The 16,909-nt window shown below is 41.0% G+C and overlaps 1 protein-coding gene across 1 annotated transcript in view; it reads right to left on the bottom strand.

The window, feature by feature from the left end:
* The window catches only part of TOP2A (DNA topoisomerase II alpha), a 21,568-nt gene that overhangs the window by 2,794 nt on the left and 1,865 nt on the right, over positions 1–16,909 (bottom strand). Inside the window, exons 2-31 of the mRNA XM_035900908.1 lie at positions 16,748–16,894; positions 16,480–16,570; positions 15,953–16,016; positions 15,319–15,464; positions 14,900–14,997; positions 14,366–14,578; positions 13,988–14,161; positions 13,677–13,778; positions 13,049–13,186; positions 12,733–12,871; positions 12,273–12,430; positions 11,734–11,859; positions 11,156–11,266; positions 10,958–11,063; positions 10,195–10,304; positions 9,350–9,442; positions 8,761–8,875; positions 8,305–8,426; positions 7,599–7,747; positions 6,682–6,913; positions 6,421–6,555; positions 6,105–6,305; positions 5,377–5,572; positions 4,003–4,094; positions 3,228–3,368; positions 3,045–3,128; positions 2,213–2,410; positions 1,165–1,270; positions 722–862; positions 127–278 (exon numbers count right to left, since the gene is read on the bottom strand). Of these exons, the coding sequence (XP_035756801.1) occupies positions 127–278; positions 722–862; positions 1,165–1,270; positions 2,213–2,410; positions 3,045–3,128; positions 3,228–3,368; positions 4,003–4,094; positions 5,377–5,572; positions 6,105–6,305; positions 6,421–6,555; positions 6,682–6,913; positions 7,599–7,747; positions 8,305–8,426; positions 8,761–8,875; positions 9,350–9,442; positions 10,195–10,304; positions 10,958–11,063; positions 11,156–11,266; positions 11,734–11,859; positions 12,273–12,430; positions 12,733–12,871; positions 13,049–13,186; positions 13,677–13,778; positions 13,988–14,161; positions 14,366–14,578; positions 14,900–14,997; positions 15,319–15,464; positions 15,953–16,016; positions 16,480–16,570; positions 16,748–16,894 (4,080 nt within the window). The remainder of the gene's footprint in view (positions 1–126; positions 279–721; positions 863–1,164; positions 1,271–2,212; positions 2,411–3,044; positions 3,129–3,227; positions 3,369–4,002; positions 4,095–5,376; positions 5,573–6,104; positions 6,306–6,420; positions 6,556–6,681; positions 6,914–7,598; positions 7,748–8,304; positions 8,427–8,760; positions 8,876–9,349; positions 9,443–10,194; positions 10,305–10,957; positions 11,064–11,155; positions 11,267–11,733; positions 11,860–12,272; positions 12,431–12,732; positions 12,872–13,048; positions 13,187–13,676; positions 13,779–13,987; positions 14,162–14,365; positions 14,579–14,899; positions 14,998–15,318; positions 15,465–15,952; positions 16,017–16,479; positions 16,571–16,747; positions 16,895–16,909) is intronic.

Here is a 16,909-nt window from a genome sequence, read left to right as displayed (position 1 = left end):
TCCCTACAATACAAAACCCCAAGGATTTTTTCAGCTTACGACGCACTAAATAGAGCTGTTAATTTCTATATAGCATTATCACTAGAAGCACAGTTCATTTCCAGTGACTATGGGGAGAAATACGCACTTTGGAACGGCTCGGGGCTTGGGAGCAGGTTTTTCTTCTGAGTTTGCATCCGATTCAGTGTTGCCTTCACTGTTGCCCTGAAATTCAGGATCCTCATCTGAGCTGGAGAGATCTGCATCCGAGTCCGAACTGATTACGGTCTTGACTTTGGCTGATGAAACGACACAGATGTATTATTGTACACACTTGGCAATACGCAGCTCCGTTTCTTTTTCAATATTTCAGCTGCAGTTATTAAACATGACAGAGCTGAATAAAAACAAGCAGATATTGAGACTGCCAGCGAGAAGACTCCAAATCACAAGCGTATTCTGGGCTCGCTTACCAACAACACATTCGATTTGCCAAGGCAGTTGTGTAATTAAAACCAATAACCTTATTTCTCTAAGTTGCCCACTTCTGCTTTTCCTTGAGAAGCATTGTGAAAATCGGCTCAAATGGTAGAAGTATTTAGTTGTTATATACAGTAAAAATAAATAAGCCTCTTAAAAATTATTTCTGACCGAGATCTCAGACTCTGTGAGCTCTCTAAATAGCCTCTTTGATTTTTTCCTCCGCAGACCGCCCCTCTTCTGCTCTTGGGTGATCACTCACCTGCTGCTTTGCGAACCACTCTCTCCCTTTGAGGAAGCGCTTCAAAATCAGAATCTGAATCGGACCCCGAGTCAGACCAAGGGTTTCGTTTCTTCATTTTCTTTAATGGCTTAAATGGTAGAGTGGCCTGTCTCTTAGCACCTGAAAAATATTGGGGAGGCAGGATGAACCGGCAAACTTCCATGTGTGCTTCAGGCTCAGCAGTTCTAGCTCAACTTGGAAACCCCATCACTAAATTCAGAGAATTCTGGCTTAAACATCGAAGAGAAATAAGCAAGCTCTCCCGCTTGACTGTTTCCCAGGATCACGTTCTCTCTCACCTCGCTTTTCCAAAAATACTGATCCTAGATGTTACTCATCACCTTCAGGAAGAGGTCAGATAACCAGATTGACAACCCTTTCCCTCACTTTCCATTGATGGAATAATACATAAAAGCATTTACCTCGCTCAGTATTAAGCTTCTTGGCTAATCTCTGCCTAAGGCCTGACGACTCTTTGTCTCCTGATGTAGTTTCTTCTTGATTCTCACCACATTCATTTTTCTCACTCTGAAGATACAAGCAGACATGCAATAGCGAGTCAGCTCAGGCCATTAGAAGAGGCACACAGAGTAATGCAGAAAGGAGCTGCTTATTTGAGATGTAAGGAAGCAATACGAGAAATCCAAGTTTGTGAAACAAACTGCATGTAGAATCAATTACAGCCAAGCAAATCAGATCTGCTCTGTCCCCAGATCAGGTGACTTAAACCACAAAATCCAACATTAACAAAAACAGGAACTTTGTCCCCACTCCTGAGCGCGCTCTGGTGCCGCCTTTGTGTGCTGATGGGACAGCTCTAGGGTGTGTTGAGGATGGAGAACTGAACGGGGTTGGTTAAAAACAACAGTGCAAGTTATTTGGAAAATCTGTTTGATGGAACCATCTGTAGGAAAGGAGCAATATGGCTGGGTCACAGGTCAAAACAGGTGAGGGGATGTTTTAAATTTCTGCGATGCAAATGGCTGAATGGCATGATTTCAGCTAGCCCTATAAAGAGAGTTAAATCTTCCTTATCTCCTTGATATCGAGAACGATGGCATGGAGTGGGCTGAAAGCACCACTAGAAATGCAAAGACTGTTCTAGAGGAGTGAATTTACTACCTGTACTTCCTGCCTGCTAGAGGATTTATAAAATCCCCAAGACACCTAGAACAACCTTACCAGCATCAGTCTTTTCATTTTTAAGCTACCAACCCATCTCTGACATTGCGATATATGCTCTTGCCAAAAGATTTCCCTCTAAGCCATCTCCTGATACCTTAGTGAACCTGTTCTCCTCTAGACTGAGCAACATCCATTTCCAGTGTCCCCATGTCCTGAGATCCTGTCCCTCTGCCTGAATAGCTGCTTCATCGGGACAAGTTCAGCTAACAAGAACTTGTGTTTATTTAGGACTGTATTGAAGAGGTTGTAAAGAGAGATTTAAACATTCAGAATGTTCATTTTTACCTTTATTTTCTTTTTAGTTCTCTTCTCTGCCTCGGCCTTCATCTCTGCAGTTATCCGAGGAACAACCCTTACGCCGTGAGGTGATGGCATTACTTCCGTCAGTTGCATCTTCTTCACCTTCGTTTTTGCTCCTTTTGCCTTTAAGGGTTTACCAGTGAACCCTGCCATCTCATCCTGAAGTTGCTTGGCTTCTACTGCCTGCGGAGGCGAGCATAAAATAATACAACCATGAGAATGCCAAATAATGTACTACTGAACCCCCCCCTCTCATCACGGCCCTTGCAGTAATGCACTCCATACTTGCTGATAGATTTCCTACCATCAGTTTAAACGAAGCTTCCCACCCTGCAACAGATTTGCACATTTTCAAGCACCGATTGAAGTCAGAGCTGTAGTTTGGTTACTTGAGGGGTAAGAAGAGACACAGGCAGTGACCAGGTGAGATGGTGCACAGCCACCTGCCCACAGTTTGGGCTCTGTTCAGTAAAGTCCAGCTCCTCCCTCACCTTTTCAGTGTCTAAAAAGCCCTTTGATCTACATCTCCTCAGACTATATGCTAGCACTAGTTTTCTCTCAAGCCTTCCTAAAACTCCTCTTCACTATTTGGACTGGTAATTGACCTTCCAACGGCCACCTTGGTGCTTTGACTCCCTGGCCCAGAGCAGTGATACTCCTATCCAAGCTAGGAAGGTGAAGAAAGCTTTCAGTCTCCTCAATGAGTGCAAGGCATAGGAGTTACTGTTTTTAGCTTCCTCATTATGACAAAAAAGTCAATAAAGAGCTGGCAGATAAGACTACAAGGGTCAGTCATCTGCACTGAACACCAACGTACATCAAGTTCTTCAACAAAGACAGCAAGGTCTTCCTTCCACAGATCAGAGGGACTCTTGGACTTAAGGTTTTCCAGCTCCTTTTCCTAAAGGGAATCACAGGTGATAATCATTACTCACATATTTTAATCCATTAAAAAAAAAAACCCATTATATAATAAAGTTTTTAGAAGGAAGGAACGTACTTTGGTATCCCTCTGCTTACAGAGCTCGTCTTTCTTCTCTTTAGTCAGATACCAAAGGGGCATGTTCAGCAGATAGTTGAAATCTGGTCCAGTAGGTGCATCTGATTCTTTCTCATTCTCCTCCTCCTCCTCATCTTCTTCCTGAATGTGGAATTAAAACAAATGTTGTCAACAAATATACTGACATACAAGGGCAGGGCTACTGATCAAACCTGGACTGCTTCACAGGTACTCCATGTCCTCATGGTGTCCTAGACTCTTCTAGAACAATTCAGAAACGGATGAAGTTAAGGTTCTTAAAGCCTCAGCTGCTATTGCAAAGGTCTTTTCCAACCAAAGTGATTCTATGATTCTATTGCACAGAGGAACCCATCTGCAAAAACAACTCCCCAAATCTCTTTCGCTCTATTCTGTTTGGCCTCTCCGTCTTGATAGTCCAGATTCTTGCCTCAGGCTACTTAAAACCACCATCTTCCTCACAGCCCTGCCACAACTGCATCCCAGAGGCAGAAGGATACCTTTAAGGAACAGCAGAAATTGCTGTGGCAGGACGACTCGACGCGACAGACTCAAAACTGAGTGATAGGTCTCAGTGCCTTCTGAACAAGAGACTGAGTTTTTGCTTGGTTTATGTTTCCTATCACAGATGTCCCAGACATGCAAGTTCTTGAATCCTTCAAACTGAAAAGCAACTTGGGCTTCTTCCTACGAGCTATGAAGCTTCAGAGATAGGGGCCATCTCAGATTTATTTAGAGAGGATGACTGAAACATTACCTTGTTTTGCGATTCCTTCCAAGCCTTCACGGGATCAGATTCATACCCTCTCTGGATAAGAACTTGAATCAACTCTTTCTTGGGTTTGTTTTCTGTAAACAGACATTTCAGGATTGTCAGTTAGTGACCACTACCAATCACCGTTAGGAAGGACAGATGAACTTTAAATTTTGGATCCCATGGTTCTAGCAGCTCAGCATCCTACTGGGCTCCAAAATAGCTTTTCCTCATCAGAGGTTGGACATGTGGAAGAGCCTGAAATAACGCCTAGAAGTTCCTACTTAGCAGGTGATTTATCCAGGTCAGCATGGCTCCTATACCTGTAAATATTTTTCTTAATTTCCATCTATGCATTCCCCCTGCCCGAAGTAGTTTTTGAACTTGGGAAGAAAGGTCTGATGGCATCAAAAAGGTTTCATGATGGAGGAACCTCCTCCCCCATCCGACAGCACTCAGAGGCTTTGGTATAGATTGCACCTCATTAGACTTCACCTGGGAAATTTATGCCATAAGTCCCCCAACCAATGGAAATGCTTCAGCTGGAATTTGTTCCTTTTTAAGATATCAGAAGCAATCAACCATGAGACACAAACACAAATGAAACCAGCTCTGTCAGCCTTGGAACTGCTTATTATGAAAGCCCAAGAAAATGCATTTCAAGGGAATTATTTCTCTTCCTGAGTCAAGTCAAACAGGCACAGGCTGTTGGGATTATTGGGCTGCTTTCAGACACAAACCACAAAGCATCTTACGACACTTCGTCTAGCTGCATCCTCCATGAATGCAAGTGAAATACAGACCGCCTTTTAGGCTGAGGTGGATAAGTTGATTGAAAAATTTGAATGCTGGGAACAAAGATCTGTTTCTTTCTCCAGCTCATGATTCTCAGATGCTGCTGACTTGAGTAGAGTATCTTCTAAGTTTGAAACCCCAACCCACTAAGAATGTGATTTGGAATATTTTTGCAGAGGTTGACAAAGACAACACAGAGAGATACGGGTTCTTAAGCAGCATGCATTTCAGCAGAAAACACTACCCCTTTCTAACCCCATCAGTGCTTAACTTTTTCCTACCGAGTCAAATAGATAGGAATTATTGCTGAACTATTAAAAAAATTTCTACTCTCAAAATAGTGTCAAACACACTGTAGGAAAGCTGTATGAGTGTCCCATTTTAACTAAGATGTGCACAATGCTCTATAGACCAAGGCTACTCTGTGAAGCATTTTCCTCTTGTATGTTACTGGAACAGAAAGATAAGCACTGGTGTGGCTTGTTATGAGCCAGTCCGAGGCTGAGGGGGTGCTGACAGAACTCAAGGGAGCACCTCGTTCTTCTCAGTTTCGTAAACCAAGTAACCAAGAACAACACATACCGATCACGATTTTGCCATCTATTTTCTCCAGGATGAAACGAGCCTGGTTGCTCAGTTTTGCAGACTCGGCGCCTAGCATTCCAATAAGCCATTCTTTTCTCAAACTGTAATATCGGAGCCTGAGTTCGAAGAACTCTTTAAGAATATCCTGGGGAGAGTCATACTTCTTGAGAAAGCCAACATGGTCAAAAAGAACCTGGATGAAAGAACACAGGCATTATGATGATAAAACTGATTTCCAAACCCACTGAAATTTACCTATAACACAGGTGTGATAGTGAGATTGAATTATTAACCAGCCTCAGTGCTGTTTGAGAAACAACTTCCCTTTGCAAGCACAGCAGCAGAGACAATTTTAGAATTTCAAAGTTCTTGAAAACCCATGGTAGGGTTAAGGTTATTGAATCTTAAAGCTGTCTGTAGAATAAACACCTTGCATCCCGCATCACACATTGTCAGGATGCAGACATTCAATGGCAGCACCGTTGTCACAACAAAGGTCTCTGGTGAACTGTGTGATTTCAGATCACTTTGACTCCTCTCAGGCAAATCCATACCCCCCTGGGCCCATTCCCAAGCCACTCTGTTGACCTTTTGATGGTATTTTTAGAAAGCTGATTTAAAACCAGTAACAGCAGAAAAATCGAAGTGAATAGGTTACTGCAGCAGCTGTCCACACCGTCTTTGAGTTAGACCAAGAACTTTCTTCCATGAAATCTATTACATACCATGGAGTTGCATGTTAAGCTTGTTTGGAGTTTGAAGACCTTATGCAGCCCCACTGCTTTAGCTTCAGCTAGTTTTTCTTCAGTCATCTTCACTATAAACTTCACCGTCGTGTCTGTGTGATATTCTTTATAGTCTGTGATTAATGGAGGCGTCTTCTCAGTCCCATTTAACATTGGCTCCAGAACTTGTTCTTTATAAGTCTGAGAAGAGAATCAAAGTCAGACCCATGGAAACGAAAAGCTCCAAAACCCGCTAATCGCTTTTTGCTTCACAGGGCAAACTATACATTCCTTGGGCAAACTCACTGTTTATTACCTGTGTCCATGTCCTGACAGGCAGCTCGGTGATCTCAATGGTTGTAGAATCAAGGATAGACACTTCGCCACTTATCACGTACTGATTAGGTCCCAGCTCATCTATTGTGCCTTTGAAATTCTTGTAACTAGGAAGCTAAGCAGAAAAGAACGCTGGCTTCAGCTTTGTGTTGATGCTTCTGGTTTTAAGCACTTGCATGAAATGCTCTGACACGCGCTGAATAAACTAATGAGAGAGACTTTTTTTTAACGTATTATTTACCATTGGCAATGGCTCTTCTCCATTCATCAGGCGAATTATATTATTCACAACTTCCCTGATATCAAAGTTGGGGATCTTACAGGACCAGCCGGTACCAATCCCTTCGGCCCCATTTATCAGCACCATTGGAATGATGGGCATATACCATTCTGGCTCCACACGTTGATTGTCATCATATAGGAACCGCAGGATATTGTCATCCATTGGGGGGAACAGCAACCGTGCTAGTGGGCTAGAACGGAAAAGAGAATTTAAGCCCAAATTCTTGTTACAGAACAGTGACCACCATGCAAAAAGAACCCCCCAGATAACAAACAAACCACATAAATCAGGTTTATTACTACCAACCAACCTTAGCCATACAGCCAGGGTGTCTATGCGAGGAACCTAGGCTTCTAGAGTAACAGTCAAAAGAGAGATGCATCTTCAGCAATCTCCCCCATCTCTACAGGTTCCACTGACTATATGGGACCCCAAGCTCGTACTTTAAGCACGTAAATTAGATGTTTAATATCTGGGAAGGCTCCAGTTATTTATACCTTGCTCAAGTAACAGATTTAACCAAGTTCAACCTGAGTGACCATTGGGTCAGAGACTACAGCGCTGTACTTTCAAATACCAAACTTCACTCTCCCAACTCAAGTTCATTTTTTATTATGCTACCCGACTTTCTCCCCTTGTTTTCACTCCCATTTTCATATTCTCTGCTATGCCTTTCCGATCCCTGGGTGATAACCACGTTTACCTATCTGAATCTAGCACCCAAATGTCACTTCAATCGTTGCTACTCTGAGTATGCAAGTAGTCCAAGGTTTTAAAGGGAAAAAGTAAACTCATTTTTCATTTCAATTGCTGTAAAATTGAGTCCTGTAACATGCTAAGAATATTTAAGACAGTAAGAAACCTTTAATGCTGACCTGAGCATTGTAAATATGTATCGAGGGCTGGCAGAGTCTTTCCCACCATGCAGCCTTGTGCCGAACTGACCAATAGGCTGTAGCAAGTTGAGGTTGTTACTGCCCACAAAGTTCTGAGCTAAATTAATAATAGTCATCATCAGCGATGCCTGCAATAAAGGAAGGTTCAAAGTTAAAAATGCAGTAGTTCTTCACTGAAGAGACAAAAGTTAAAGGCAAAATTCACACCAAGAACAGAAGTGATGTAGAGGATGAATTCAGTTAATAAAATACTAGAAGAAACTCACTGGAAGTGCGTCCCAAGACCCTCCAGCTTAGATGACCAGAGATATTTCAGTAACCCACAATATATTGCCATCTACCTGTTCTTGAAATCTCCAATGAAAGATTCTATCAATCTCACAAGGGAAGCTTGTTTTAGTGGTTAACTTCTCCTTACCCAGGTAGAAAGGCTATTAACATCTGCCTAAATCTATCGCAAATAAAGCAGTTTTTCCCCATAAAGTCTAGGTAGGACAGGCAGACTGACCAATCTTAGATTAAATTTATATTGAAGAATTAATAGTGGATATACAGCCACTTTGCTTTGGCGTTTATACTTAAGCTTCTAATCCTGCTTTAGAGGCGTCTTAACTGTCAAGTCAACAGAAGGGCTTTTTTTCCCTTAATTTAAAAAGTGTTTTGCACAACCAGACCAGGTTCTTACCTCACCATGATGGTATGAGGACATCTCAGCTACAGAACCAGCCAGCTGAGCAACCTTCACCTCCCGCTTATCATTTCGTTTGAAACACGTGAAAAGAACTTTTCTTTGACCTGGCTTCAAACCTGTATAAAAAAAAAAGACAAGACCCTGTGATTAGAACGCGCGATGTGTTTCACTTTGCTTCTGCTCTCTAGAGACTAAGAACTCTACACACCTAGAGATTCTACACCAGGTGAGGTACTTGCAGTAACGTACTACAAAACAGACAAGACATTTAATCCAAAGATTAAAAAGCTTGGACAGCAGAAAATGGACTTCAGAACACTGACCTTGAAAGCTCAGCAGGTTACCCTGATTCTGATGATACGACATGCAAACACCCGTTTATTAAGTTACACCCGTTTATTAAGTTCCGGGGAATGCACTTTGAGGAATCACCATCTTGAAATAACTTACCATCAACCAGTGACGGGATCGATCTTTCATTATCCGAGTTTGAGAACAGGACTAACTCCTTGTTGATGAAGTCGTTGTATGTCAGGTAGTTAGTATTTTTCCCATATAGGTATTCCTAAGAAAAACAGGTGCAAGATTGCCTTAATTTTAACAAGGTCTAATCGATTTCTTAGCTGATACTTGGCTCATTTCACTGAAATGGAAGCTCCTCCTTAGACTAGCTAAAATCACAGCTCAAGTGCTGACGTTCTTCGCATGGCAAAGTGAAACATCACTTCTCATGATGCAGCCCATTTTTTTGAGAAATGAAGTGTTCATACAGTCCTGCTCAAGTTACCGTTGCCTACTGATAAAGTAATTTGAAAGATAAGAGTTAAACATGAAACTAACTGTTGGACAATTTACAACGAAACTACATTGATAAGATGAGAGAGGACGCTGCTCTGCAAAATCCTGAAACATTTTAATTGTCCTGCAATCCAGTGACTGACTCACTGACTCTGAGCTGTGCGCACAGCTCTGGCATGACTGAGAACAGCCCCAGGGAGCGAGAGGAAACCAGTTTCCTTCATACACATAAACCTTTTACCTCTGGCCGACCATGCAGCTTCCGTTGTCTTCTATCCTCCATGAAATTAGTCAGCCACTCCTTTCGCTCTTCTACCTTCTTCTTGCTAAAGGCCTGTATATTACAAAACGAAAAGTAACTCAATTCTAGGGCATTCTGTGGTGTGCCCAATTGGATCACTTGAGAAAAAGGAATACAGGAAGAGCTTACCCGGGAGAATAACATGCAAACAGGCTGACTTGATAGCCCAAGAAGTGCAATAAAAGATTCTTGTAGCTAAATATATTAAAAGCTTAATTTCTACCAGGAGACATGGTAGGTAGGCTTAAATGTATGGATTTTTAACATAATAACAGGAAACTAAAGCGGATTTGGGGGGAAATTTGTATTTTGGGGCAAAACTCTTTTTTTTGGCATTGCTCAATAGCTCTGAAAACTTCAGAGTCAATGGCTACTGAAGGTGAAGAAGTTCACGGAAGTGAGGACTGTGTTAATCCACTGGTGAAGCATTTTGCAAGAAGAAAATCTGGGGGAGAAAGGAGCTGTCTGACTTGGGAGAAGACTGCGGCAGAACTTGCAGAAAAACGTTAAAGGAGTATTTACTATTGTGTCTGAAAATGTCTTTGGTTTGTAGTGATTAGTTTGTTCTGAGCTATATTTAAAAACCATCATTAAAAGGGTACTCTTGGCCTGAGGTCCGTGGACGGATTTGCTTCTGCTGGTTAGACTGAAGCCGTAGCCTTGGTAACAAAGAGATTGTCTCAAGCCTAAAGGCCTTTAAGAGCATTTTAAGAGAAAATACACAGCACTTTAAGCAGTAGAATACCAAAGGTAGTAAGTCAGCAATTAAATCAAGTGTTAGTTACCAGGGTGATCGCAGCATCATCTTCAGGCCCAGAATATTTGAAGCTAATGCGATGTTTAGCCATATCTGCAAAGTATTCTTTAGCCTCCTTCGATGTGCTGGTACCCAAACCTGCAGAGACAGTACCAGTTAATCCTAGTAACTTCTTGCTTAAATTAAGTTGCAGTTCAAAGAAATATTTTGCTATGCCTGGTTTCTGCAATGCATCATATAAACGTACGGCGTGAAGGTGACTTACTGAAAACTTACGTTACTTTAAAATGAGATGTAAGGTACCACAAAGATCACAAGAGTTACAGAGAAGTGAGCAGCTGCATGTTGTACTTTTGGATTTTGTCTGTAACTCCTGTAGATATCTGAAATAATTAACTGCAAATTGGAAATGATTCCTTATCATCCAGCCATTGTTCTGCAGTTGGCAACTTTCTTACTGGTATTAAGCAATTCTGAAGTCCTTAGCTTACTGTGCTGTGGAAAACAGCACGTAAAACTGAGCATAATTCCCTAAGAGGGCAGAAAGAACTGTTACCTACAAAACTGTAGTTCCATTTTGAGAGATTTTATGGAGATTTTATCCAGTTAGAGGTTATTGTTTCCTTACTTTTATATTTTGTGTCGCGTGTATTTGTATCAGAATATCTGGGAAGAGACTTGGAGGTCTCCTGGTCCAAACTCTTTCTGCAAAAGCAGGGCTAGCTCCAAATTTAAACGTGAATGCTCTTACTTGGATCATTTAATTTCACCATATTAACTTTTCTACAAACCTTTATAGTACTTGACTTTCCATGAATTGTAGTTCTGTGTACTGTGTTTCCATTCTTCAAATTCAGGAATGCTGTAGAATGCAATTTCTTCTTTGTTTTTAGAGGCCTACAATGAACAAATATTTTAACTGTGAAATGAGAGGCAGATTTGGACCAACGGGTCCTTACTCATCCACCTAACCATCACCCAAACCTTACCTTTATGATGGGAGTAATAAATTCCTCCAAAAAGTTGTGTTTCAGAAGAGATGGCCAGTTGTGATGGATGAAGTTAATCAGCAAACCTTTGATATGTGATCCATCTTGATCCTGATTTAAAAAGAAAAGACAGACACATTTAATCAGGGACATGGTGGAACTGACAGTTGTTAGCTTAATAGCAAATGATTCTATAAATCCAGCTAACTGACCCTATTAACTTTCACTTCTAAAAAGGTGACCACACGTTGTTTAACTACTGAAAATTAAAAGAAACAGAAAAGGCACATTCTTGCTGAAAAAAGGTATCAAGGACTGGTCAAGGACCTTGAATCAGCAGACTGAAAAGACAGTATTTAGCCATTTGGTGATGCGACTCCCTCCCTCTACTTTATCTGTTTTGTTTTGTGGCTGAAAAGACATTATGACCCATTAAAATTAGAGTGATAAAAAGAAAGGAATACAGAGAATTAGGGACAACAATGGCAGTGGGAGAAAGGTAGTATTTTCTTCTTTCCTCTGTATTCAGGCATTGGGGTTTTTTTCCTCTCCCAATATTCAGTTTTAGTGAACCTAACCTGATCTGTCATAATCATAATCTTTCCATAGCGAAGACTCTTTAAAGATTCTTCATCTTCATAGTTCTTTTTGTATTGTAAACCCACAATCTTGATGATGTTGTTGATTTCAGCATTTTCCATAATCTGGAAAAGATCACACAGAATAAAACCTTGTCTTTCTGACTTGAAATGTAGCTCAAGAAAGTCTAAAATTATCCATAAGTATAACATTGACTGAGCTTTCTCTTAGTGGTTTTTTGCCGTTTAGAAACTTATCATTTCTAAACTGAAGTCTAATGCTTAAATTATTCTAGATCCTTCCAAGCATTTTCTAGTCCACAGCATAAACACCATCCCTTCAGGCAAACACCAAACAGGACTTAACCGATATTCCCAGTTAACCAGCAAGGCAGATGAGACTCGGGTGTTTAAGACACTGCTCCTATGAGTTACAGTGTTCCAGGTGTTCAGCTGTACTGACTCGGTTAAAACTTATTGCGTTACGCAAACCGTACCACGCCTTCTAACATATAGATTATGCCGATTTTCCAACTAACCTGCTTATGAGAAGCTTCTCTGACGTTGAGTATTTTCCCACGAAGGGGAAATACTCCATATTTGTCTCTACCAACCACTCCTAGACCAGAGACAGCCAGTGTTTTGGCTGAGTCTCCCTCTGTCAGGATAAGTGTACAATCTAAAGAATTCTTGCTGCCTAAAAAAAAAAAAACAAACCCAAAAAACAAACAACACAAGTCAATTTTCTAATTAAGAAGTGAAATCAAAGCCTGCATACTCACAAACTGAATGAGAATAAATATCTTCTAACACATACAGGGTTTGTGGCACTGCACATAGTAAATGGGGAGAAACATAGTAAATGGGACTGTAAAATGGGGATAAACTGTAATTATGGGTTTTGTCATTTTTCCTCAGGAGACAATTCTTTCATTTGTCTAACGAACAAGTTCCGACTGTTTTTGAATGAATTGGTTACAAAGGATGTAAACCACTTACCAGCATCATTGGCATCATCCAGCTTTGGAACACCCTTAATCTTAGTGTGTTTCACAGCGGAGCATTTCTTATTCAGCTGGCTCTGAGCTTTAAATTTTACCCAGTTTAGGATACTTTCAACAATGCCACAGCCAACTGCCTGCAATACAAAAAACAACCCCAAACAATTGTGGGAAGAGCCTTAACAATGATGGAATTTCAAGTTACATACTTTTTCTTTAGTTCATGACGTTACTTCAAAAGTATGTGTTTGCCACATTAAACACAAGATGCAGTTTTACAGGCATCTTGATTATCCGTGTATATCAATACTTACACCCTTAATAAATTTTTCACTCAGTTTACAGGTTGAGCCAAAGTTCTTTGCCTGCAGGGTCATGTTCTCCTTAGTCTGAGAGTCAAAGGTTGGGTTTTCAATTAAGGCATTCACGAAAAGCCACATGTGGTTCTTCACCTATAGTTAAATACAAGAAGCATCACACGTTATACAGGCTCCCCTCTGTAACAGCGCTGCATTCTGACGTTCGCCTGTCGGAATCACACAGTGAGGAAAAAACTCAGTTATCGCTGTATGGTTTTGAATTTTCCTAGGTGTCTTGGAAGAATTAAGGACAGCTCATGAACATTCATGAGCACTGTTCTATGATTTGGGATGTCAAGGAATCAGTAGCGCTCAGCCTAAATAGGTATTATCTAACAGCAACGGAGTTTTAGTGCATCTACATGGACTTACAGTGTTCTGATTGCAAAACACATCAGCCAGACAAAGAGAAGATTGTTAGTTGGCTTAAACTGAACATGAGACTTCTATAATTAGCAATTTGATATATATTGTCTGTACAATGGAAATATGTATTATTAATGTAGTAATGAGTTAAGCTGTAGTTACAACTTGCAATAATGCTAGAATCGTGTTTCCCTCTAGGGAAATTCTGACATTGTACCTGGAAAGGCTTCACTCCAACTCCATTTTTGTTCTTCTTTTTCACAACATCGATGAGTTTAGTCACGAGCTGGTCAGCTACATAATCAACGTGCCTGCCACCCTACGGGAAAATGGGACCAAAGACCCAGTGGTGATTCCAGTGAAAAAAACCCGAAGTATGCACATCTATTTAAAACTTTAAGCAAACCCTTCGAAACATTAAGCAACTAAGTATTTTTCACTAACATACATACATTTGAAAATAGCTAAGAATATTAATGATGCAAGAATATGGCATTAGCTTGACTAAATAAACGAAAGGAGAGTTACCTTTGTAGTGGCAATGCTGTTGACAAAGCTAACTTGCTGGAAGCCTTTTTCACTTAAAGTCAAACATACTTCCCATCGAGAATTTACTTCCTCATGGATAACCTTAAGCGCATTACCAGTTTCATCTACTTTGTCCTTCAGATAGAGATCCACATAACTGCGGAATCCTTTCACCTGCATGCAGATGAAAGCAGAGAACTCGTTTATAACAGCTCCTATAAATACTTCATTCAAATCCTCCCGAAAAGTGGGTAGAGAATCACTCATGCAAATTTTCCCTTTACTATGTGTAATGACATCAATTGCTTCAACAAAATCTAACTGTTTAAATGGCATGAGAAATACAGATACCACTGTTTCTTTTAAATGCTCACTTACAGGCAGCCTCTGTCCATTTAGGAAAACTTTGACATCCTTTGTGGATCCAGCAATATCATAGGCTCTTCGAGACATTAGTGCTACAATGTCTTTATCAAGAGTTTTCATTTTGAATTTTGACAGATCAGGTTGGAAAGTGACACAGGTGTAATCTTCTCCATCGAAATATTTCAGTTTCATTTCACCAGCCTTTCCCATGTTGTCTGTCCAGGTCTGAGAAAAGGAGGTTTTGTGAGTTGCAAGTCTAACACACAACAAGCAACTAGCTCAGTTTTTGAAAGCAGTAAGCTGATTTACGAGTTTTAAATACTTCCAAATGAAAAAAAACCCCACTGGCTAAAAACTAGACTCTGATTATGTCTGCTTATTTTGTTATTTGTTTGAATTATGTTTGGTGATACAGTAACTGTGGGCCAAATTTATTCTAATTGCGGTGCACTGAATGCAAGTTATACCTAGAGTTTTGAAACAATAACTTAAGGTCATATTTGAAGATCTCAGGTATAACCTTGCTGAAATGAGAAGCGTTTGTACCTGCTTGAATAACTTTTTGTATTCACGACATGCAGTTTCCACAGTAAATTTTGTGCTAAATATGTTGCATAGTTTGGCTCCATAACCATTTCGCCCACCTGAAATTAGAAGGAAAACAGACTTGTGCTATTATCTTTGTTCAAAACCTTCTAAAAGAACTCCAGACTCACAGGATTTCAGCCACTTCAGCACAAAGTACAACTGTCAATAAGCAACAATATCCTACAAACTCCGTACGCGACTGCAAACCCATGTTTAACTGGGATTAGCGTTCAAAGAGAATTTTTCCTGTTCTCCATGTTTCTACCATTATTACTATAAAATAGAGCATGGAGACTTCTCTCGAATGGACATTTGACACATTTAAACTTTATCAGGCTGCTCAAAAGTTTTAGCGCATATTTGAGAGGTTTCCCTACCCGTGACTTTCTTCTCATTGTCATCGTAGTTGCTGGATGTTAGTAGCTGTCCAAAGATAAGAGCAGGCACATAGACCTTCTCCACTTTGTGTTCAACAACTGGAATACCTTTCCCATTGTTCCACACACTGATCGTGTTATTCTCTCTGGGGGGGGAAAAGAAGTGTGTTTTTAAGGCTGCAAAAGACTGAGCTGTGAAACAAGAATTACACCAAAGCTCTGGGGAAAGGCCACCATTTCATCAAGAGCAAAACTCTGTTCAGCAAGTGCAGAATCAGCCAGCAGAGGGAGGACAAGTCAACAAAAAAATTCTCAGATCTGCGGACACTGTCTATGAAATGGAACACCACACGTAAAAATCCTCTATCTGTGCTCAGTGACAGAATAAAAAGGTTGAGAGGAAAAGAGGAAAATGGCCACAACAGACAACAACAACAACAAACCAGTCATCTCACCAGTCAGCACTCTGTAAGAGACCAGGGGACTAAAAAGGCTTTCACAACTGGTTAATTACATTTGGTCTAACTCTCAGAGCCCTCCAAAACTACACCGGCTTAGCAGAGCAGCATCCGAGTGAGAAAATCTAACGCACTCGAGTTGGGAAGGCAAGGAACACAAAAGAAATAAAACTTACACATCAATTGTAACTTTAATGCATGACATGCTTTTATCCCTCTGCTTGTTGTCTGCAGCATTGACTAGAACAGAAAGATTATCGTTGTTACATTACATTCTCAATCAAGACAAAACTATTAGCCATAAAGTATCTTCAGTAGAATGAACGTGAAAATTTAATACAATGTTACTGATAATCATCCTGGTATGCAAATATTTTGCAAGTTGCAAAGAGTTAACATAAAAGGGAGCATTTTGGGCTGAATGAAATTGGGTTTGTAAGAGTGCACCATCAGCCCATGAATGGCTTACTACTTCCTAGCGCTAACGGAAGGGCATTAGCGTCCAATGTTTCCAAGCACAATCAACAAACAACGTGCTCTGCAAACACCATCCATCAAATTAGGCCATAAAAAGTTAATTGGTCAACAAGGCAACTAGATCAAAGTGCACTTGATAAGTTCTTACATTTCGTTCCAGTTTCTTAGCCATTCAGCACCCATTAATAACTTGGCAATCATTGACTCAGCAGGTAGGTCACCTTACCTAGAATCTCGTCAAAGATTTTGTATAAGCCAGGCACAAATGTCACGTCTCTGCAGTTAAGGCCCACGTCTTCATCAAAAACCCACATTTGCTGGAAAGAAGGCAAGAAATAGGTAAGTTCCCGGGTACGCCTCCTCTTCTGTGCCATCAGTTTGTAGAGCAGGTGTTTTGTGCTTTATAAACAGATGTTAAGGACTTCTCGCCTGCACCGAGATGTTCAGGGGGCTTAGCTCCACGACCCTCCCTCGCCCCGGGCCTCCCCCCGCACCTGGGTGACCAGCTCCACGGAGCCGATGTAGGTGTCGGGCCGGAGCAGGATGTGCTCCAGCTGCGTCTTCTTCTGGTAGATGTGCTCCACCGAGATCCCCTTCTTGGTGCCATCACCCTTGGGCAGCCGAGTGTTCTCATCCGCGGGCTGCTCGGGGAGGGG

Source organism: Egretta garzetta, unplaced genomic scaffold, assembly GCF_000687185.1.
Source record: "Egretta garzetta isolate BGI_Z169 unplaced genomic scaffold, ASM68718v1 scaffold618, whole genome shotgun sequence".
In the NCBI taxonomy this organism is placed as follows: Eukaryota; Metazoa; Chordata; class Aves; order Pelecaniformes; family Ardeidae; genus Egretta; species Egretta garzetta.
The sequence above is the reverse complement of the archived record's forward strand: the minus strand, read 5'-3'. Positions and strand labels throughout refer to the sequence as shown.